Raw genomic sequence first — 21,429 nt, 5'->3', positions numbered from 1 at the left:
TTAAAGTCGACACTCAGTTACACAAGTTACTTTTTAATTTTTGTTTCAAGAAGCAGGGGGACCTGTGATTTACAGCTTTCCTATTATTGAATATTGGCGGAAGGGAAATTTCATAATTAAATTGAAAGATAAAAAATACAAACCCCCATTTTACAGTGTTATTTACCCTTTCCTTTAGGAAGTTTAGATATAACTTAAAACCATTCCCAGAAATAAGACTTTATTACCCATAGAATCTGGAATCTAGATAAATACACACAGACTTCATCTAAGAAGCCAGCTGAGGGTGGTGGTGTCTGCACATTGGGTGGAGGGGCTGGGGGTTCTGGGGGGCAAGACCCTGCCTGATGGGGCAGACCACCTGTGGACTCCAGAAGACCCCCTCGTGCGGCTGCTGGAGCTGTCGGCTGGGGTCCCGGGGGTGGCTGTGCTACGTGGCTGGGCAGCCGCTGGCCCCCACTGCCCCCTGCACACCCGCAGTGCGAGGCCAGGTGACAGACACCTGGTTCAGCACCAGATTCCGCATGCAGCCGTTGTAGTGAGGCCGTTTCCAGGGTTCTGAGGGAGAGGAGGAAAGGGCCCAGTTGGAGCAGAGGCTGGTGTCTCATCAGGCCTGGGCTCCCCACTCTCAACCTCAGCGCCTGGTGCCCAGGGCAGCCTTCCCCCTCCCCCTGCCCCCAGGCCGAGGCCGCACTCACCCGGCAGGCCCCCGAGATGCAGCGGCACCAGGGTGTTGGCCCAGGTGGCCGGTGCCGGGCCCTGGGTGTGGTTGCTCTGCTGGTCCACCTCCAGCCGGAGCACGTTCCCGCCTTTGGTCACTGCAAGCACAGCTTCCTTGTGGCCGGGCTGGGAGGTCTCTCACAAGCCACGGGGCCAGGGGCTGTTCACCCTGCTTCTTTGGCTTTAAGTCCCTGCCACCCTCCCCGCTGGGGGCCTGCGGCTGACCCCTGCCGAGTCAGTCCCTCCAGGCTTGACTCTGCAGCAGGTGAGGGTCAGGAGTGTCTCCGACCTCCCGCTGGGAGAGGCCCCGGCTCACCTGCCAGTCGGTGCCAGCGTCCATCACACAGTGCTGCGGGGTGTGTCACCAGCGTGGAGAACTCACCAGCGCCGTCGTTTGCCCACAGCAGGACCTGGGGGTGTGAGAGGTCAGGAGGCCCCTGCCAGCCCTGATCCCACCCCGAGGCTGAGGCTCACACCTGTCTTACCTGTTTCCCCAGCACCTGCAGCTCTAGGTACGGGGGCGTCTGGCCCCGGCCCAAGTGGAAGACCAGGCCGGTGGCTGTCTGGGGCCGCACCTCCAGCTCCAGGGCTACGTCGGGCAGTGTGGCCCCCAGGGTGTCTGCAAGGAGGGGCCGTGAGAGGAGGAGGGCTTTGGCCCCAGGCCCCACCCTTTCTGGGTATCACTATTCTGCCCCCCCCGGCCACCCCAAGAGGACTGGGAGGGCACCAGTCAGAGACAGACCTAGAGTGACGGTTCCCCCGCTGCCTGTGAAGAACAGGCCCTTCTCCAAGGGCCCTGAGAAGCAGGGTGTGACCCCCACCATCCGCGTGGGGGCCCTCAGGAGCCGCCCATCCAGCCTCAGCCTCTTCACACAACCCCTGAACTCAGGGCTGCTGATGGCCACCTGTAGGAACACAGAGTGGGCTGGGGTCAGGCCCTTGGGGTGCTAGGAAGGTGGACAGTGTCTGGCTGGGGAGGGGTGGGAGGCTGGGCGAGGTGGTGCTCACCGGGAGCCTGGGGCTGTGGCCGCCGGCAGGAAGGCCCCCCACAAAGAGTGTGTGTGGCCGGGGGCCCTGCTGCCTCTGGTGCTGCCGGCCTGGCTCCTCCTGGCTATGGGCCCAGACCCCATCTGTCATCAGCTGGATCCGACTTTTCTCCCAGCGCACGGACACCTGGGGGTGGGGAGAGGCACATCAGAGTGGGAGTTCCCAGATGCCCCCCCCTACCTCCCGCCCCGTGTCCCCTCTCCCAGTCCCTCACCGTATGCCACTGGCCAGTGCGTGAACGCTGGCGGCTCTGGACTTGGAGCTGGGGCCCAGGGCCTTCGGTCTGAGCTACAAAACGTCTGTGGTTCAGGAAGAGAACCAGGGAGGGGCTGCTGGCTGTCTGAGGGACAGCAAGGAGCAGGAGCCCTCGGGGGGCATGTGGGCGGACGAGCATGGAGAGCTGTGACCTGGAAGCCAAGCACGGGCATCAGCCTTGTGCCCTACCTCCACCCCACTGTGGCACCCCCCGACCCTGGTCCCCACCAAGGCTTACCAGTCACTGGGGGAGGCCGGAACATGTGCAAACTCCAGGTAACTGGTCAGGGGACCCCCAAACTGGTAGGTGTCTCGCATGGTCCTGAGGGACCCAGGTGGCAAGCAGGCAGAGTCCTGGGCAGGCTGCCGGCTTCGGCGGGCAGCCTGGGGGGGATCGGATGGGGGTGCAGGGACATGAGGAGGTGGCTTTCTGCCTACCCCAGCCCCGCCGCCCACACCCCTCCTGTACCCTACCTTCCGAGAGACAGTGGCCCGCAGCCCTTGCGGGACCTGCTCCAGGAGCTGGGTGCGAGGGGCTGGAGCGCAGCCTGAGCTCACATTGAAGCTGCCCAGGTTCTCCTGCAGGTCAAACACGCGCTGAGGCCCCAGGAGCCTGTGGAGGGTGAGGGGTGCAGGTCAGTGGCTGGGGCCAAGTCAGCAGGTTCTTGCCAGCAAACAGTGTCCCCCCCATGCCCACTCCGCTCACCGCAGCACAAAAACATTGCTGATGCAGCCACTGAAGTTACGAATGTCACTGGACTTGGGCGAGCCCCCCAGGAGGAGCTGAGGGGGCCCCTCGGGCTGAGGCTGGGGCCGTGGCCCCCGGTAGGGCTTCATCTCCTGAAGCTGGTCATCCACATAGAGCCAGACCCTGGTGGGGAGAGTGGTGTTTCCCCATCCTGCCACCCAACCCACAGTGCATTGTCCCTAAACCCTCAGCTCTGTCCCCCTTCCCTGGAGAGGCCAGGTGAGCCAGGCTCACCCCGTGCTGTTGCTGTAGAAAGTGACGTAGTGGGGGGCCCCATCATCAAAACGCTCTTGTGTCTTCAGCTCAGTCCTGGCCAGCCGGAGGGTCACGTGACCCTGCTGCAGGGTCACCTCGCATGGCCCACCCTGTGGAGTATGGTTGGGTCAGTGAGCCAGGCTGGGGGCCCAGACTCCCTCTGGCCACACGCCCCCACCCTGCTGCCCTGGTGGTGGGGCAGACGCACCGGGGACTCTCGTTGGAAGAGCAGAGCGCTGTCCTGGCTGCTGCGGAAGCCAAAGCCAGAGTAGACGTCACCCGTGAGGGGAACGGCATCGCTGGGGAGTGCCAGGCGCAGGAAGCCGTGACCGTGGAAAGTCATGGCCCGTCCCACCTGCAGGGGGCGACTGTGAGGGCCTGCGGTGGCAGCCAGAAAGGGTGTGGACGCGGCTGGGGGCGGGAGGGGCTCACCAGCAGGTCAGCGGTGCAGCCGGCGCTGACGCCCGTGGTGTTCAGCCTCTTGAGATCCACGTACTTGCCCAGGGCCTTGATGCCCTTGATGCAGCCTCTCACGGAGCCTCCAGAGGGGAAGAGCTGCCGCAGACTGCAGGCACCAGTGTCCACGGGATGAGCCGCAGTGGTGGCCTCCCCAGGCCCTGCGCCCCCATCCCCACCCCTCGCCCCAGGCCAGTGCTCACCTGGCAGGCAGTTGGCTGGGCGGCACGCCCCCCAGGTAGTAGGCGTCGGCCAGCTCCAGCACGTTCTCCTGCTCCACGCTGAACACCGTGGTCCTCTCCACGCGCACCAGCACGCGCTTCCGATTGCCCCCCAGCAGGAACACCTGGATCTGGGAGGCGCCGGCACAGGTGGGCACCTTCAGGGGAGCTGCGACCCCCACTGCCCCTCCCCACCCAGGGCCTTCTCTGAAGCCGGCCTTACCGCCTTGCTGGTTGCAGTCAGCTGTGGCGGAGGCTGCTGCAGCGGGCCGGCCTCCTTCAGGCCTGCGCCAAAATCATAGAGGAGCACTAGTTTGCCTTCTTGCACAGCCAGGCACAGGAACTGGTCCTGGGGAAAGGGGAGGGTCAGCACAGCCAGCGGGGCAGGGGAGAGGGTGTGGACAGCTGGCGGGGGGGGCGTGGATGGTGGGGGTAGGGTAGGGGCATGGACAGCGGACATGCCTGATGCTGCAGGAAGAAGATGATGCCGCTGTAGGACACGAGCCGCAGCTCCTGGTCGAAGCGTTTGGTGTTGCTGAGCTGGCTCTCCATGCTGATGCGGGCAAAACCGGAGCCGTCCAGGTAGGAGCCATCTGTGAGCCACGGGTCCCCAGTCGACTTGGAGCTGCCGGTCAGAGGTGGGAGGGTCAGCCGAGGGTGGGCAGAGTCGGAGCGAGGGTCGGCTCAGACCACACGTACCGGGCACAAGGCTTGTCCACAGCTGTATCCAGCTGGAAGGTTTTCTCGAAGTTGTAGAGACTGACCACCTCCTCATTGAGTGTGTCCAGTTCGATGCAGCCCCGGTAGCCGGGGAAGCGTAGGGGTTCGGGGGGCTGTGGGCACAGTGCGCAGTCAGGGCAGACCCCAGTGGGGAGCTTGGGCCAGACACTGAGCAGGACTTCGTGGGACAGGCGGGCAGGGCAGCTTGCGCGCCCAGGCTGGCCAGGCTCACCGTGAAGTTGCTGGGGTAGCCCCCCACGTAGAAGACGAAATCGTCCGGCTGGACATTGAGCAGCCCCTCAGCCCCAGGGGCCACCGTGTCTCCCTTGGTCTCTTGGACCATCCGATTCTCCACCGTGACAGACATCCGGCCAAACTGGAGGATCCTGAGGGCAGAGGTGGGAGGTGAGGTGTGGACACGTGGCCACACTCGGAGGTGGGGGAGTGCTGTGGGGACCGGGTGTCCCACCTGTCAATGCTGACGGCCGCAAACTGCTCCCCGATGTCCTCGTCGATGCTGAGGGTTGCAGGCCCTGCCCCACCGAGGCGGTACACCCAGTGCACCCTCTGGCCCCGCAGAGCCACACCCATGTAGTCGCCGGTGGCCTGGGTGACAGGAGACTCAGTGGGGCAGGGCCTCGGGCGCCCCCCCCGCTCCAGCCTGGCGCCCAGCTCCACCCAGCCCGCAGAGCCCGCCTGCTACCTGGCGGCCGCCCATGTACAGCACAAACTGGTCCCCTGTGACCTGGCCAGCTGTGGGCTCTGGGCTCTGCAGGTAGAACTTCAGGGCAGTGGAGGAGGCGAGGTTGGTGAGGTCCCGAGGGGTGCGCAGCTGCACCCCTGAGCTCCCGTTGAACTTCATGGGCACCTTGACCTGTGGGGACACACGGCCCATCAGTGTCCACCTCCTGGTCTCCCAGATGCCCACCTGGCCCTGGCACTCGCACCCACCTTGCTGGCGGCACCACGGGCCTGGGCGATGAGCTCCCGCACGCGGCCGATACTGGCTGACAGAGCCAGGCTGGCATTGTGTGCCCCGCGGTCCTGCAGGAGGTTCAGCTTGGCCAGCAGCTGTGGCAGCGTCTTCTCCAGGGTGGACACTGCAGGCAGGGAACGGAGGGGAAGGAGGCCCTGCATGCCTGGCCTGCCCACCCTGGCTCACCCACCGTCGGGGCACTGTGCCCCAGGACCCACCTGAGCGGCCAGCATCAAGCACCACACGGCCCAGGTCCTGGCTCTGCAGGCCCTTGTACTGGCCCTGCCACTGCTCGACGTTCCGGTGCATGTCCTGAAGCTGGGACTGCACGCGGGCAGCTGTGTCCTGGGCCTCAGCGGCCACGGCCTTGGCATGGGCTATCTTCTTGCTTGTCTCATCTGCAGTGAGCCGTGTGGAGGCTCAGTGGGGAGGGGCCTCATCCTTATCTGGGGAGACCACTAAGACCCCCTGCCAGAACCAGCAACAGGGAATTAACCCCGCCCCCCTGACTCGTGAGAACCTCAGGGCGGTAGAGACTCACCCGCCACCCCCTCCCAGATAGACAGCCCTCCTGTGCCAGCCACACACCTGAGTGGAGTCCCCTGAGGCCTGCTTGAGTCAGCTCAGCCTCATCTCCCCCTGGTCAGTCCCCCCACCCCCACCCCCGCCACTCCATCTCTCCTGAGGTCCTTCCAGAGTCCCCATGGCCCCCAGGCTGGTAGGCAGGGTCCACTCTCGAGTCAGCAGGGATCCCTCCTGTGCCCTGAGCCCTCCCGGCCCCTGGACCCTTGAGGTGTCTCCTGGGCGTCCAGCTCCAGCCACACTGACCCCTGCTGCTGCTGCCATCTCTGAGCCCACTGAACACCTGTACCTTCCCCGTCCGCCCCGCGTCCTCTCTCTCCAAATGCTCCCCATTCCTCCTGGGTTCACTTGCTACCCAGGCTGACGTTGGGGGTGACGTTTGTTTGGTGTCTGATTCCCGACCAGAAGCAAGTCCTTAGGGCTGGGGAGAGTCCCCAGGGTTGGAACTACCCTGGGCCCCTTCCTGGATGGTGACTCCACTGGACAGGCAGGGCTGGTGGGGTGATGCCCGTGTGGGTAGGTGCCCCTTCAGCTCTGGGGACAAGAGGTGGTGGAACTGCAGGGAGGAGACCCACCCTACCTGTGTCCATAGCCAGCAGGGCTTGCACCTCCCGGACACGGGCCGCCAGCTGCTCCTTCCTGGCCCGGGCATCGCGGAGCTGGGTCCCAGTGTTCTGGAGGGTGGCCCGCGCTGTGGGAAAGACGGCTTCAATCCTGAGGAGCCCCCGCCCACACAGTACAGGCACAGCCACTTGAGTCCTCCTGACCAGGGAGTGCTAAGGCTCACACACACACAGTCAGAGGGAGACACCTGGACACAAGGGCCATCGGCTTGGGGGAAAGCACTGCACCCCAAATCTCAGAGCAGCCTCCTAGGCCCACAGCAAATGCAACCGTCCCATTTTATAGGTGAAACAATGGAGACTCAGAAAAGCTAAGCCGCTGCGCATGGCCACCAGCACCCTGAGGTGTTCACAGCAGAGGGTGCATACACACACCCCCACCTAGCCCATGGCCTGGCACACACATGACCCTCAGCCAGGACAGCAGAACCATCAGCTGGTTCTCGTGTCCTCTCCCCAGGCCCTCCCATGTCCTGGGGTCCTGTCACAAAGTCAGGGTGGGCAGGCCTCTGCAGGGCTCCAGGAGTGGACTTGCCGGGGCGGTGGGGAAAATTCACACCCATGGCAGCTGCCATCCTGACTCTCACAGTGACAATCCATGAACCCCCACACAACAGAGCTGGAGGGCAAGAGTCCCACAGAGCCGGGATGCCCCTTGGGACATGACACTCACCAAGGTCCAGTCTCCGCTGCTCCCCCAGGATGGCCTCCTCCAGGGCACTGCTGTTAGCCAGCAGCTCCCGGGCCCGGGGTGCCAGGCCCCGCTGCACCACCATCTGCAGACGCAGGGATAGGATGTGGTTTAGCCCTGCCCAGAGGGGCTGCCAGGAACAGGGGCTGCAGCCAGGGCTGCAGTGGGGGGTGGGGGTGTGGGAGGGTCAGGGCCTTACCGCCCACGTGTGGTTCGCCTGCTGCCGGGCCTGGTCAGCAGCGCCCTCGGCAGCCTGCACGGCTTGCAGAATGCTGCTATAGGCGTTGGCAGCCTCAATGGCCCTCTGGATAAAGCGGTCCTGGTTGACTCCTTGGATGATGCTGTAAGGGGAGGCCGGGGAAGGTCCGAGGCTGGAGTGGGGGCTCAGCCCAGCTCACTGGCCTCCCCATCACAGCTGCTGGGCCTGCCTGCCTGCTGGGCCCAGACTCCCGGCCTGACTCCCGGCCTAGGTCATGACCTTCCACCGCCCAGTGTACCTTTCCTGCTCCTGTCTGCAAACCTGGGCCCCAACTTCTGCCCAGCCCTGCAGGAACAATGCCTACTCCATCTAAGAGCTCTCGCAAACCAGCTCTGCCCCACCCATCCTGTTTGGGTCCCATACCTGGAAAGGTTGAGCGCCAGCTGGTCCAGCTGCCACGCGTGGGCCTCGGCGGCCTCTACCAGTTCTAGTTTGCTGCTCGCTGGGGAGAAGGCATGCATCTTCTCAAGCAGCGGTGTCCGGGCGCCGTCCAGGCTGGCAGCAAGGTGCTCATACTCCTGGGGTGAGGGGTATGTAAGGGGGGACCCTCGTCCCCATCCCTGCTCACTCAAACCTCATCTGGGTGTGCCCGCCCCCACTGAGTATGCAGCCCTTGGGGAGGGGGGTGCTCACCTCCCTGGCCTGGTCCATGCCACGCAGAAGCTCAGAGACCCGGGCCAGGGTGTCTCTGGCAGCCTGCAGAGTAGCCCCCAGAGTGGCATTGTCCCCGGACAGCTCCTGCTTCCGTTGCTGGAGATGATAGAGAGAGCGTGGGAGGTAACAGAATAGAGGTGAGGTGGGAAAGTAAAGGGGTGGGGGTGACGGGGTGAAGAGTCCAAGGGGGCAGGGAGGAGGAGGGGCGGGGCCAGCTCTCTACCAGGGCTTCCTCTAGGCGCTCCTGGTTGCGGCTGTTGAGCTCCTCTGCCTCCCGTGTGGTGCCCACTGCCCGGTTCAGGGCCTCCCGCAGGTCCATGAGTCCAGCCTCATACTGGGCCAGCCGGTCTCGGGTGTGTGTGACCAGCGCCTGGTTTCTCTCCCAGCGTCTGGTCAGCTGCTCCTGCACACGGTCCAGCACTGGCAAGGCCCAGTGTAGGAACGGTCACTCGGGCAGTGCCCCCTAGTGCCTGCCAGCCCCCATCCGCCCTGCCAAGCTGATGGGATGCCAGTCTGGGCTGGCCTCAGCCCCAGGGCCCTCCCTACTCTGCCCTGTTGGGTGGACCCCACTCACATCGCTGGGCCTCCCTCAGCTCGGCCTCAGCAGCTGCTCGTGGAACCCCCAGGTCACGTGCTTGTATCTCCTGGAGCAGCCGTTCCACTTCGGCCAGCACCCGGCGCAGTTGCTCACCCGATGGGACTGAGGCATTGGCCGGTGCCAGGCGGTCCGTCTGGGACTCTAGCTCTGTGGGGGTTTGGGGAATGAACGGGCTGTCAGGGCCCAGGGCTAGCCCGCTGCCAAGCAGACCTCTGCCCACTAGCTTCCATCCAGAAGCCCCTGGCTAAGCCTCTTCAGACACCCCACACATGAGCTGGCAGGCCCTGGACAGAGATCCTGCTCTAGGCCACGACTCTGAGGCCCGCCTGGCCTCTGGCCCATGTCCCCTTGCCTCCTGCAACCCCCACAGCAATACCCCCACCACTCCCTTTACTCAGCCCACTCCTTGGGCCCCTGGTTTAACCATCTCTCCTCCCAGCCCAGCGCTCAGTTGCAATTTCATCTCCTTCTAGACCCTGGCATGGGCCTGGTCCCTTCTGATCTCTTCTTGTAACACGTGTCAGGTTGTAACTAAGGCTCACCCACTTTTCCCACTTCGCAGGTGGTCCCTGCCCAGCCCTCTTGTTCTGGCCACGTGGGCTGCCCCTTTCCCCTCCCTACTCGGACCTGCTGTTTCTGTGACCAGGGCACCATCTCCCTGTCTAAACACCCCAAAGTGTGTTTAAGGCCAAGCCCGCAGAGGCACACCCGCTGCCCTCAGCTCGGAATATCACTCTGCTCAACTCTCCCCACCCGCCCAGCTGGGCCAGCGCCTACCACTCAGGGCAAGGTCCACAGCCCGGATGGCTGCCAGCAGCGTCTGTGCCCGGCCCAGCGTGGCCTCGGTGCTGTCCAGTAGTTGGCCAGCCTGGGCTCGGGCTCTGGTGGCCTGTGGACAAAGTGCCCCATCAGGCCTCAGCCCCTGCTGGCTGGGGAAAGCCTAGGAGCCTGGGGAAGGACCTTGAGCCTGAGCCGAAGGTCAGGAGTGATTCTGGATGGTTTGGAGCCTGAGGGGAGAGACTTCTCAGGGAGGGTTCTGCTGAGAGGGAGTGGGGGCTTCTCTGGAGGAGGAGTGTTCCAAGGGGTTCTAGGGCGGGAGTCCCCAGGGGCCTGCCTGGCCATCCAGATGCTGAGTGTCCTGCCCGAGGCTTGAGGTCTGTCGTTCCAGTGCCTCCAGCTGCTGTGTGGTCTCATAATGGGGGCCTGGGGGGCTCCGGAGCTGGTTCTGGGGGAGAAGAAGGTGAGCCTGTGACCCAGGACGGATAGGCTGGGGGCCAGGAGAGGGTGCCTGGGGGTCGGGCAGGGCAGTACCTGCAGGTCGGTGATGGAGGCGTTCAGCCTGTGCAGCCTGGCCCAGGCCACAGAGCTGGCGTTGATGCCACTCAGCTGCTCCCGGATGGCAGGGAGGAGGGCACCGGCCCGCTCCAGGTCGTCCAGGAGAAGGACCACACAGTGGTCACACACTGCAGGCAGGGGGCAGGTGGGTGCGGGGTGAAGGGGGCAGGGAGGGCAGGGGCATCAGCATGGTAGAGATGGTCACTGGAGCTCACAGAGATATAACAGGGGTACTGAGCTGGGCTGAGGGTGATGAGGTGAGTTGGGGGTCAGAGGTTAGCATGAGGGTCTCAGGATCAACAGGAGGACAGTTATGGGGTCTCAGAAAACAAAAGCAGAGCTAGGGCCAGGGGGCTGCTCTGGAAGTCGAGATGAATGTCAGGGTCACCAGGTCAGGAGGGGGCTGGGACCTGCACTGCCCCAGGGCAGGGTGAGCCAGGTGTGTTTCAGTGGCCAAGGCAGTGGGCAGGGCAGGGACGCACCTTCACAGTGCACGCCGTGGCCCCCAGGTCCTCCTGGCACAGGCACCTGGTGCTGGTGGCTGCAGGTCTCACAGCGTTCCCCACCGAGCCCAGGAGGGCACGTGCAGCGGCCCGTGTGCAGGTCACAGTGTCCCCCCTGGCACTGGCAGCCTTGGGTGGGAGGGGCAGGAGAGGCGGGGTGAGTAGCTGGCTGAGGACCCTGGGGGTACTCGCCACCCCAAGGTACCCCGCCTGCTCGCACTCACGCCTGCAGCCCTGCTCGGGGAGCCCCCAGTGGCCGGGGGCACACTCGCGACACTGGGGTCCCCCAGTCCCTGGCCGGCAGTGGCACTGCCCACTTTGGGGGTGGCACTCGGAACTCTCGGCGGCTGGTCCACAGGCGCATGGGCGGCAGCCCTCGCAGCCCTCGAAGCCAAAGTGTCCTTCCTGGGGGCACAGACTGCAGTCACGGCTCTGCCCAACCCTCAAAATTCACCTTCCTTCAGCCCTGGAGCCATGAGGCCCCACCCACACAAAGCCCCGCCCCTATCACCCTGAGCCCCACCCACAAACTCCCCCCCTCCTACCGAGCCCCGCCCCTACATCAAGGTCCTGCCCCTCCCAGGCAGTGCTACCTGACAGCGGTCACAGCGCAGCCCAGTCACACCGGCCTTGCACAGGCAGTGTCCACTGTGGGGGTCACAGGCCTCTGTCCCGCATGGGGAGCAGTCACACCCTGCAGAAAGTAACCCTGGGAAATCACCCCAGCTTCTTCCTAGCCCTCGGAAGCCCTTACTAGGCTCCTACTCCACATGCACCTTTTTCCTGCCCCAAAGGAAGCCCCCAGACGCTTACTTTTCACCACCTCCCTGCTCCATCCAGGTCCAGACCACACAGCTGCCTACTCACTGTCCCACTGTGCCCAACTTTGCTGCAGCCCAGGCTCAGCCCCCAGAGGAGCTCTTTGGGGAGCCCTGCCAGAGCCCTCCTGGGAACCCCCACCCTCAGGAGAGGCCAGAGTCTCCAAACAACCCCTGGCCCGGCCATGGGGGTGCCTGATCGTGAGCTCGGGGGGCCTGGTCAGGTCCGCACCATCCATGCTGGGCTCAGCCCAGGACACAGCCTGCTCGGGGGGGACACCCCTTGTCCCTGCCCTCCCCACTTACGGGTGCAGTTGCCGGGCAGTAGGGCATTGCCATAGAAGCCAGGGGCACAGCTTTCACAGCGGGGCCCGGTGGTGTGGCGCAGGCAGCCGCGGCAGGTGCCTGTTAGGGGGTCGCAGTCGCTGAAGAGCATGTTGGGGTCACCGTTCCCACTACAGTCACAGGGCTGGCACGAGCTGCCCAGCACCAGGGGGTTCCCGAAGAAGCCGGGTGCGCACCTGGGGGGTGGCATGGTCAGTGGGTGGCAGTGGCTCAGGCACTCAGTGCCCTGGGCCCCTCAAACAGACCCTGCCCCCACTCAAGCACTGCCACCCAGCTCACCGCTCGCAAGAGGCCCCAGCGTAGCCTGGTTTGCAGAGACACTGGGTGCGGCCCCCTCTCAGGATGCAGCCTGTCGCGAAACTGCAAAGACGGAAGTGGTCATCACACACTGGCGTTCTCCAGGCAAGCACGTGGGTACTCAGGCCGGGCCAGGCACCAGGTGCTGGGGTCCCCACCTCATGGGCCCATCTGGCTGCACTGGCCTCCACAGAGGGCAGTGTTGATTCAACCAGGCGTGGGGGTAGTATTCCGTTCTGGGTCTATAAAGACTTTGGGCCACCAACCAACAGTCGGGACCCGGGATGGCTGGCCCAGCTTACTTGTTGGAGGGCACGGCCAGGGGGCAGGGGCAGCTGATGCAGGGGGCTGCAGGGTCCTCGGACCCAGTGCGCACGAAGCCGGCCTGGCAGCGCTCGCAGTGGTCACCCTCAGTGTTGTGCTGGCAGCCCTGGGCAGAGGGAACAGTTCAGCCCCCACAGTGGAGGCCTCGCTCCCACCAGCTCCATCCCCAGCCATGCAGGGCCCGTGCCCAGGGCACCCACCCCTACCTAGACCTCAGCATACCCACAACCCTACTCTGTGCCTTTGGTGCCTGCTGCCCACCCCCCACAGGTCCCCACTCACTATACAGACGCCTGAGCCAGGGAGGCAGCGGTCTGAGTGGCCGTGGCACTGACAGGGGATGCAGCGACCCAGGAAGAGACCTTTGACGTCCCGGTAATAGCCAGGGGCACACTCCTGGAGTGGGTGGGCATTGGTGGTCAGGGAAGGAGGCAGGGCCAGCCTGATGTGGGGGCAGACCAGGGACCATACTCACAGGTCAGCCCTAGGGGTCCTGACCCTGACGGGCTGAAGGTCTGAAGTCAGAGCCCACAAAGCCACACAGAGGCCCTGGCTCAGGGCACCCCCACCCACCATTCTCCTCTAGACACTTCCAAGTGGGTGGAGGGATGGCCCACAGGTGAGATGGGGAGGAGGTGAAGTGGATGCTCTCTGGGTGAACTGTGGATGTAAGGGGAACTGGGCACTAAATGCGTGAAGACCAGCTAGGGCACACGGGGGCCGGCAGGGAGTAGCTGACGGTGGACGAGCAGATGGTCGAACAAGCAGCCGGCTCGGCCTGAGGCGGGAAGGCCGGCTGCTAGCAGGGTGATGCCCAGCAGGTATAAGAGGAGAAGTGGGGTGAGGTGGAGACAGAGGCCAAGTGTGGATGCCTGGGGACGTGCGGGCCGGGGTGGGGGACCACTTGGCCCTGGTGCCCACCTCCACTGCCTCACCTGGCACGAGTCCCCAAGGTAGTTGGCAGGGCACATGCATAGCTCCACATTGCTGGCTGGAGGCCCCCCACCCATCTCGCTGGCCACCTCCAGCGCCACCCTGCGCAGGGAGACGGCCGAGGAGGCCTGCGAGAAGAGGGCACGGATATGCAGCTGCTCCAGGCCAGCTAGCACCATCATGAGCTCCTCGCGGGACACAGTACTGTGGGTCTCCATGTGTCGGAAGTTCCCCTGCATAACCACGACAGGGCTCACTGTGGTGGCCACAAGAGGGCACAGCAGGAGCCCAAGACAGACCCTCCCGTGGGGGCGGGGGCACTCAGACCACAGGAGGCGTGGGTGGGGGACATGTTCAGGTGAGCGACTCCTGACCTGAGAGACAAAGGCTTAACTTAAAAACACTAACTACAAACACAAAAGCGGTCGATTTGAGCATACTGAAGGTAAGACTGTCTGTGACCCCAAAGGGATCTTAGAAAAAGACGCATGGGCTACAGATGGAGAGCAGACAGCACAGCTCTGAAGTCAGGACACAGGCTGAACATCAGGAATGACACAACCCCGCCAGAAAAGAAACAGGCAAAAAAGACAGGAGTGGGCAGTGTGCAGAGAGAACCACAAGGGCAGCGCATTGGAGGAGCTGACCCATCCTGCTCCTCGACGCTGTTCTACATCACAGGGAGCAGGCCCCGCAGCCCCGGGGACCAGGGACGACCGCTCACCTCCACCAGCTGCAGCGCCCCATGGTGAACATCGCCAGGCGCTGGGTACACCGGCTCCAAGAATGTGATGCTCATCTGGTTGCCCTGGGGAGGCACATGGGCGGATGAGGGCCAGGAAGCTGGCTGACCACAGTCTCGGCTTGGCTGCGCCCGCTGCCCACCCACCAAGATCCCCTGGTCGGCCACCTGTAGCACCACATCCGGCCTGCTCTCCATGGGGTTGAACACGTCCCCGCGCTGGGTCTCCGAGTGCAGTTCGTAGCGGAGGGTCCCGCCATAGGATGACACCTGGAGGCCAGATGGAGAGATGCGACTTGGCCAGACTCAGTCCAGGGGCCCGGAGTCAATGGCAGTGGTTCTGGGCACCCTGGGGCTGGGGGTACAGGCGGGGCCAGGCACCCTCACAGAGCCTCCTCCCTCCCTGCTTGCCCTCAGCCTCCAGAAGGCCCTGGATCCTCTCGAGGTGCCCTCCCAGGGGACACTCGGCTGCTCACCCGGTCCCCCAGGTAGGAGGGTGGGGCCTGCCAGTACAGCTCGGGGATGGCCTCGGGCACACGCTGCAGGTCTGCGCGAAGCATCAGCGCCTCCTGCCGCTTGTGGGGCACCACCTGCCGGTCACCACTCAGCAGCGTCCAGCCCTCCATGTCCACAAACTGTGGGGCACAGAGATGTGTCACACAGGCTCATGTCCAACATCCACGCGGGCTGATGTGTCCCTGCCTGCCTGCCCACACACCTCACGACGGGCATACGTCGAGCTCCGGCAGCGGTCAGTGGCCCCGAAGCAGAAGCAGCGGGTGCAGCCTTTGGGGTTGGCAGCATCCAGTGAGAATGTCCCCAGGCGGCACTGGTCACACCTCGGGCCCTGCACGTTCTCCTGAGGGTGGGAGGGCACGGCAGGGCAGTCAGCCACGTGTAGGGGGTCCAGCCAGTGTTGCCTGTCACCCTGCAACTGAGCTGGCTGTCCCAAAGTGTTCCAGGAGGCCCCAGCCTCCCAGAGAGGATGAACTTCAGCTGACAAAGCAAGATGAGGGATGGGGTGGGGAGCGGGCCGGGCCAGTGGACCCCTCACCTTGCAGTAGCACTGGCCTGTGAGGGGGTCACACGTGCCGGGCGCAGAACCTGCCTCATGGCAGTCACAGGGGCGGCAGCTGGGGAAGCCATGGAACCCCGGAGCACAGGTGTCACAGCGGCGTCCGGCCACGTTGGGTCTGCACCTGCCATGAGAGGTCAGGAGCTGGCTGGGCCTCCTTCCACCTGCCCTTTATGTTGAGACGGGACCAGAGGTGTCCCCCCACCATGGTGATGACCCCCCAAGAGCCAGAGGAGAGGGCGCTGCTGAGCCTCAGGAGACCCTGCCAGGCGGGGATGGGGTCAGGGCTTGCGGGCAGGGGACCCAGGACTGCTCCAAGGCCACAGAGACCCCCAGCACATGCACTCACTTGCACTGGCCACTGTCCGCATCGCAGGTGGGATCCATGAGCTCCTGGACACCGGGCCCCGAGCAGTTACACTCCTCACAGCCCACCAGGGGGTGGCAGCCAAAGGTCTGGGGCTGGCAGACGAGGCAGTCGGGCGGGATGGTGCGCGGGGGGCAGATGCACTGGCCTGTGAGCTCATCACAGAGGCGGCCGCTGCAGTCACAGGCTGTGGGTGCAGGCACAGCCCCCGGTCAGAAGGCCCGATGGTGGCCCTGGGGGCATTGAACATGGGGCGGGGAGCGAGGCCACCCTACACCAGCCTGGATCCACCCACTCCGGGCCCCAACTCCCAGGCAGCTCCTCTGACGTGAGGTCAGGTGCTCAAAACTGCTATCCGGTCCCCAGGACCTTCCGGACAACAGGAGGGGCAGCACGAGTCCACCAGCTCCAGAACATTCTCCTGACCACTGTTGCCTGGCGGGCACCCCTGAGCACTCCCGGGACTGGGGTACTCACGCCTGCAACTGGGGAAGCCCCAGTAGCCGGTGGCACAGCGGGAGCAGTCGCGGCCGATGACATGGGCACGGCAGGGACACTGGCCCCCAAAAGGCTCGCATGTGGGGCTCATGGCGCCCACCTCGTGGCAGCCGCACGGCCGAGCCCCGTTGTTGTAAAAGAGTGAGAGGGAGGTGGCAGCACTGCGGCAGAAGGCGGATGAGCTGGAGGGGCTGGGAGAGGGGTGGGGGTGAGGCCAGCTGTCAGCCAGCTACACCCCTGCACAGCCCCACCCCCAGCCCCGAGCCCAGCCCACCTGATGTGGTAACCGTGGGTGGCGCACTGGCTGATGAAGTCGTAGGACTTGTCCAAGGGCTCCTCCCGCAGGTAGCTGGAGCTATAGGCTTCCTCGGGGACCACCAGCACGTACTCCTAGAGCATCAAGGCCCAGTCACCTCCTGTGGGCCCAGCGCTTCTCTCCCGCAGGCCAGCATCCGGCCGGATAGAATCATACCCTGTCCTGGGCCCTAGCGAGGCTGCCAGGTTATGGGTCCCTCCCTTGGCCACTCAGAGGGGAGGCCGGCCTTTGCTGCCAAACAGAAGCTCAGGAACAGGTCGTGAAGAGGCAATTGGGCTCCTGGTGCCCCCATCCCTTTCTGCCAGACACCCCCGTCTCCTTCCAGGCCTCCTCCTCCAAGAAGGCCACTCTGACCAGCAGGGCCCCCAGGAGCTGGTGGGAGTCATGGACCCCAAGGCCTCTCAAGATGGGTCTGGAGGTCCCTAGACCCTGCTGCCCTGGCACTGGGCTCAGAGTCGCCTGTAAAGACTAGGGGACACGCCCTGGCAGGGTAACCTCTAATGGTATGATGGGTGGAGGACAGACACCAGCCTCCAACTCACCAGCCAGAGCCACCGGCCCTCAGGCACACGCACGGTCACAGTGAGTTCGCCGTCAGTCACGTCCAGGATGGCCCGGCCCTCGCACACCACCAGTGTGCGGCAGCCATAGCCATGCGGGCAGAAGCTGGCGTTGGCGTGGCCTGGAGGCGAGAAACAGTAAGTCAACACCCACCACATGCAGACCGCCCCTGCCCCACAGCTCGTCCCAGGGACCCCTGCAGTCGCCCCGGAGGCGCGTGTCCCTGTGGACTGTGCATCTGTGAACGTGCCATGGATGTGTGACCCGTCCAGAGGCCCACAAGGCCTGGCACACTCATGCAACATGAATTGGCCATGGTCATGTACATGGGCTGGTGAGATGCAGGTCTCTGGGCCCCAGAGAGCAGAAGGGAACAAATACATATGGACATGTGTCCCCAGGGAGCCCTCAGTCACCCTGGCATGTGGTGGGGGAGTTCTGAGTTACCACACAGACATGAGGGGCAGGGGCTGCCACCTGCCATGGGCTGGGGCACCCCGTTTGAGAGCCAAGGGCAGGACAAGGTGTGTGGCTCTGTCACTCACAGCCAGGGGATGGGCCCCGCTTTGTGGCCACGTGAGCTGTGGACCCAGCTGCACCCCATCCACGTCCTCCGTGGGCCGTGTGGACTAGACCCGACAGCCCTCTCACCCAGGGGTCCACCCTCTCTGCTCACCCTGCCAGACGCGGCCCCCATTGATGAGGACCTCCACAGCAAAGGTCGGGTGGGCGGGCTGGTAGCCGTGCAGCAGGAAGGCGTAGCGGCCCAGGGCGGGCACATGGGTGGTGAAGACCACAGTGCCCTGCAGGGAGAGGCTCCGGTGAGCCCACACCAGGAGGGGCAGGGTGCCCACGAGGCTGTGAGTCCTGGCCGGGCCCTCACCTGGGGGTGGCGCAGCAGCGTGGGCTCTGCGTCGGGGTCCGCGGCAGTGGGGGGCCGGGGCTGGGGCCCAGGTGGGGGTGCGCCCGGTGTTAGCTCCTGCGAGCGGGTCAGCGGGAGGCCGGGTGGCAGCGGCAGCACCTGGCAGTCTCTGAGGAGCACGGGCTGAGGCGGCTTCGGGAAGCGGGAGGGCACGCAGGCAGCACTGGGGCAGGGGATACACCGGTGAGCTCCTGTGTCCCCGCCACCACCCTGCCGCCCCCGCCAGGCCCCCAGCCCCACTACCTGCTGGGGCTGAAGGCACCGTGACTGCTGATGCAGTGGACTCGGGGCTCCACGAACTCTGAGCTGAAGGTGTCCGTGGGTACCAGGGTGACGCTGTGCTGTGGGCAGCAGATGGTGTGGGTGTGAAGGCAGGTGAAGCCCAGCCACACCTGCCTAGGCTGGTCCGGCTCTTGGCACTGAGTCCCTGATCCCCATTCAGCCTGCTTCTCCTCCGGCCGCACAGACCCCAGCCCTCGACCAAGGTTTCTGGGCCCTGGAGTGCCTTCCAGCCCCACCCAACCCCAGGCCACACCTCCTCTTCCTGCGCCCTCCCCACCATCCGTGGTCACAAGGCAGGACCCAGCCCAGGCAGGTGCTCTGCAAGCCAGGGCTCGTGAGCAGCCGTCTCCACCCTGTGCTGTCCCCAAGGTGTAGAAACACGTGTGACAAGTATGGTAAAACATGGCATCACAGTGTGTCTAGAAAAACCTTAAGAGCAGAGACAGAAGACTGCGAGACTACAGCGACAGCTCAGGCCACCCCAACACAGCGTCGGCAGAAAAGACAGCACACCCATGTGACTCCCGTTATGGCAGGTTCCAGAACAGGCACACTAGGTGGCACAGCCAGTGTCCAGGGTGACCACACGAGGGGCCAAGGGGCATCTGGGGTGCGGCCGTCTTGCCTCCTGGCCTGGGTACTGCGGGAGAATGGTGCTTGGGCGGTGGGTATAGCTCCATGGGAAGTTTACAGTGACCCAGCCCAGGACTGCAGGGCTGTGTGTGTGAGGAAGGAATCACAGGGGTTCCAGCATCAAAAACTTAGGAGGAAGCTATGTGACATGAGTCACTCAGCAACATGGAAGAGACACGCAGACTCTGGAAGGAGGAATGAGACACGGCAGATGGGGTGTGGGACTGTGGTTTTCGTTGCAAGTCTTTTCAATATTTGAAGCTTTTATAAAACCTGCACGTTACTCTGATAAAACTTTTAAAGGCCTAGGGAAATGTAATGATGAAACTGTGTAATACTCTGATGAGAAAAATGTCATCTGTTTCATCACTTACTGAACAAACATGTATGCTTGGTTCTGGGCATCAAACTAAGGGTTAACACTGCACGGAGTTTAGTGATGCAGAACAGGCCTGCAAACCCGAGTTAACCTTGGGATTTAGTTTCCAACTCTGTGAGGAGGACACAGAAGCAAGTTACTTCGATGCTAGTGAGTCCCAAGCTTTAGGACCTAAGACAGTCACATGCTGTGGCATTTTTGTAAATTATACCAAAAAGCGGCCTTGCATTAAGATTGTTCTTTCTGGTCTTCCCTAGTGGCTCAGTGGTAACGAATCCGCTTGCCACTGCAGGAGACACAGGTTGGACCCCTGATTTGGAGAGATTCCCACATGCTGCGGGGCAACTAAGCCCGTGTACACAACTACTGAGACCATGCTCCGCAACTACTGAAGCGAAGCCCACACCCCCTGGAGCCCGTGCTCTGCAACGAGAGAAGCTGCTGCAGTGCGAAGTCCACGTGCCGCAACAAGAGTAGCCCCCGATCGCAGCAACTCGAGAAAGCCAGCACAGCCAAAAATAAATTAAAAATTTAGAAAGGTATTTCTTTCTACCCTGGCTCCAATGCATCACAGTTCCCCTTAACTGACTATGGGCATTCTTTATAAATAAACACACGTTTCATACCCACAGGAAAAAACTTGCAAGGGAGGGGTTCTGGAAGAACCTGGACTCAGCACAAGCTGAGGGCGGTGCCTGTGATGGGCACCCAGGCTCACCACACTCTACTCCTGCGCATGTTTAAATCTTTGCAAAGACAGAGCCCTGCAGTGGGGTCCTGGGGCCCATGCAGGCAAGGGGTCGGGGTCTTACCAGGAAGAACCGTGCCTGCTCGGCTGTGAGCCGGATGCTGGCCTCTGTGTCCAGGTGGAAGATGGCCAGGTGGCGCTGGGCGTCCAGGGCAGTGCCTCGGCACAGGGTGCTGGGGGTGGGCAGGGGTGGTTAGTGGGTAGGGCAGCTGGGGTCCCGAACCCAGCCCCAGCGCCCCCCATACCCTGGGCTTGTACCCTCTACCCACTCCCTACACACCTGTATGAGCAGGGGTGGAGGGTCAGCACCCCCTGCTGGGGGGCCCTCTGGGGGGTGTGCACTGCCACATCCACCTCCTGGCGGGCGTCCTCGTTGGCATACTCCACCACCAGGGCATAGGGGCCTGGCTGCGGCACTGCCACCTGAAGCTGGACGTCCACCTGGAGGGACAGGGCGATGTGAGGCCCCACCCCAGGCCCCCTCCAAGAGAACAGGGTGCTCCTAAACACGGCCCTTCCCATCCTCTGTGCCCAGAGCCTCGTCCTCCCGTCTCAGGGCCTGTGTGCCCACCACTCCTGCTGCTGGAGGCACTCCTCCTGTGGCCACTCGACCTTCCAACCTCTGCTCACTCTGAGCCTCCCCTGCCCATCGTGGCCCACCAGCCTCATCACTGCAGAGTGTCTGGTGCCTGAAGTGAACCAATGACCTGCCACCCCCTCATGATAAGCTGGAGTGCTGGGCCACCCTCACCCCATTTACAGCTGAGGCCCCAGGCACTGACTCTCAAGGTCAAAGTCCTGAAGGCAGCAAGCGCTGCCTGAGCCACTAACTGTGCCATGCCCGCATCACTTCTGCCCTGCACCCATGTCCCTTCTGCAACACGGACCCCCATCCTCCAGACCAAAGGCACGCCTCCCCAGGGCTTGATCCTACTTGTCCCCAAGGGGCCCCGGGGACACGCACATCAGTGCCCCAGCAGACAACAAGCGGCGGGTGCGCGGGGCTGAGTTGCTCTGTGGGGCAGGGCCGGGGTAGGCTGTTGTCATGGCGACACAGGGCCTCGGGCCCAGCGGCGGAGGGGAAGCCATCCAGGGGTAGGTGGGTGTAGAGGAGGCAGCTGGTTGGGGACACACAGTCTGGTCAGCACAGGGCAGGTGGCCTGGGCACTGGGAGGGGCAGGTCCCCCCCAGCCCTGCCAGACTGGCCCTCACTTGTCTCCAGAGCGCTGGGCGTCTGGCCGGAACGTGCAGGGCTCAGTCACTCTCAGCTGCAGCAGGGCTGCCTCATAGTAGGCGCTAGGCAGCAGAACCACATAGTCCTTGTGGGGAGGGGGGAGGTTAGGTGGTGTGGCCCCTGCCCCGGGCCCCACCCCAACCCTCTCAGCCCTGCCTCACCAGGAGCACCCCCTCGGCCTCCACGAGCAGGGCCCAGGCGCCAGGGTTCAGCACGAAGGGCTCCCCCAGGCCCCTCTGGGGCACGGTGACAAAGGCAGGCTCGGTGCTGGGCGGGAAGGCCACGGGCTGGCTCTGTTCTGTGCCTGGGGGT

The 21,429-nt window shown here is 63.9% G+C and overlaps 1 protein-coding gene across 1 annotated transcript in view; it reads right to left on the bottom strand.

Annotated features, from left to right (window-relative positions):
* Window positions 1-17: 17 nt before the first annotated feature.
* LAMA5 (laminin subunit alpha 5) overlaps window positions 18-21,429 on the bottom strand; it is a 51,683-nt gene continuing 30,271 nt past the window's right edge. Inside the window, exons 24-80 of the mRNA XM_025001135.2 lie at window positions 21,279-21,421; window positions 21,096-21,202; window positions 20,848-21,001; window positions 20,164-20,324; window positions 19,948-20,056; window positions 18,085-18,182; window positions 17,803-18,004; window positions 17,596-17,722; window positions 16,901-17,040; window positions 16,317-16,432; window positions 16,022-16,233; window positions 15,527-15,731; window positions 15,157-15,301; window positions 14,821-14,961; window positions 14,579-14,737; window positions 14,271-14,372; window positions 14,085-14,168; window positions 13,363-13,593; window positions 12,710-12,823; window positions 12,406-12,533; window positions 12,086-12,166; window positions 11,768-11,982; window positions 11,237-11,337; window positions 10,868-11,048; window positions 10,623-10,772; window positions 10,117-10,268; window positions 9,920-10,030; window positions 9,583-9,694; window positions 8,782-8,952; window positions 8,431-8,627; window positions 8,187-8,303; window positions 7,917-8,071; window positions 7,494-7,635; window positions 7,277-7,379; window positions 6,561-6,671; window positions 5,617-5,796; window positions 5,374-5,522; window positions 5,126-5,296; window positions 4,892-5,028; window positions 4,655-4,808; window positions 4,402-4,535; window positions 4,165-4,327; window positions 3,926-4,051; window positions 3,685-3,833; window positions 3,458-3,590; window positions 3,234-3,380; window positions 3,005-3,135; window positions 2,729-2,893; window positions 2,497-2,635; window positions 2,261-2,406; window positions 1,982-2,174; window positions 1,729-1,893; window positions 1,463-1,625; window positions 1,206-1,339; window positions 1,037-1,130; window positions 699-818; window positions 18-558 (exon numbers count right to left, since the gene is read on the bottom strand). Coding sequence (XP_024856903.1) covers window positions 431-558; window positions 699-818; window positions 1,037-1,130; window positions 1,206-1,339; window positions 1,463-1,625; window positions 1,729-1,893; window positions 1,982-2,174; window positions 2,261-2,406; window positions 2,497-2,635; window positions 2,729-2,893; window positions 3,005-3,135; window positions 3,234-3,380; window positions 3,458-3,590; window positions 3,685-3,833; window positions 3,926-4,051; window positions 4,165-4,327; window positions 4,402-4,535; window positions 4,655-4,808; window positions 4,892-5,028; window positions 5,126-5,296; window positions 5,374-5,522; window positions 5,617-5,796; window positions 6,561-6,671; window positions 7,277-7,379; window positions 7,494-7,635; window positions 7,917-8,071; window positions 8,187-8,303; window positions 8,431-8,627; window positions 8,782-8,952; window positions 9,583-9,694; window positions 9,920-10,030; window positions 10,117-10,268; window positions 10,623-10,772; window positions 10,868-11,048; window positions 11,237-11,337; window positions 11,768-11,982; window positions 12,086-12,166; window positions 12,406-12,533; window positions 12,710-12,823; window positions 13,363-13,593; window positions 14,085-14,168; window positions 14,271-14,372; window positions 14,579-14,737; window positions 14,821-14,961; window positions 15,157-15,301; window positions 15,527-15,731; window positions 16,022-16,233; window positions 16,317-16,432; window positions 16,901-17,040; window positions 17,596-17,722; window positions 17,803-18,004; window positions 18,085-18,182; window positions 19,948-20,056; window positions 20,164-20,324; window positions 20,848-21,001; window positions 21,096-21,202; window positions 21,279-21,421 — 8,198 coding nt within the window. The 3' untranslated portion in view covers window positions 18-430. The remainder of the gene's footprint in view (window positions 559-698; window positions 819-1,036; window positions 1,131-1,205; window positions 1,340-1,462; window positions 1,626-1,728; window positions 1,894-1,981; window positions 2,175-2,260; window positions 2,407-2,496; window positions 2,636-2,728; window positions 2,894-3,004; window positions 3,136-3,233; window positions 3,381-3,457; window positions 3,591-3,684; window positions 3,834-3,925; window positions 4,052-4,164; window positions 4,328-4,401; window positions 4,536-4,654; window positions 4,809-4,891; window positions 5,029-5,125; window positions 5,297-5,373; window positions 5,523-5,616; window positions 5,797-6,560; window positions 6,672-7,276; window positions 7,380-7,493; window positions 7,636-7,916; window positions 8,072-8,186; window positions 8,304-8,430; window positions 8,628-8,781; window positions 8,953-9,582; window positions 9,695-9,919; window positions 10,031-10,116; window positions 10,269-10,622; window positions 10,773-10,867; window positions 11,049-11,236; window positions 11,338-11,767; window positions 11,983-12,085; window positions 12,167-12,405; window positions 12,534-12,709; window positions 12,824-13,362; window positions 13,594-14,084; window positions 14,169-14,270; window positions 14,373-14,578; window positions 14,738-14,820; window positions 14,962-15,156; window positions 15,302-15,526; window positions 15,732-16,021; window positions 16,234-16,316; window positions 16,433-16,900; window positions 17,041-17,595; window positions 17,723-17,802; window positions 18,005-18,084; window positions 18,183-19,947; window positions 20,057-20,163; window positions 20,325-20,847; window positions 21,002-21,095; window positions 21,203-21,278; window positions 21,422-21,429) is intronic.

Source organism: Bos taurus, chromosome 13 (genome assembly GCF_002263795.3).
Source record: "Bos taurus isolate L1 Dominette 01449 registration number 42190680 breed Hereford chromosome 13, ARS-UCD2.0, whole genome shotgun sequence".
In the NCBI taxonomy this organism is placed as follows: domain Eukaryota; kingdom Metazoa; phylum Chordata; class Mammalia; order Artiodactyla; family Bovidae; genus Bos; species Bos taurus.
This window is presented reverse-complemented; position numbering and strand designations above follow the sequence as displayed.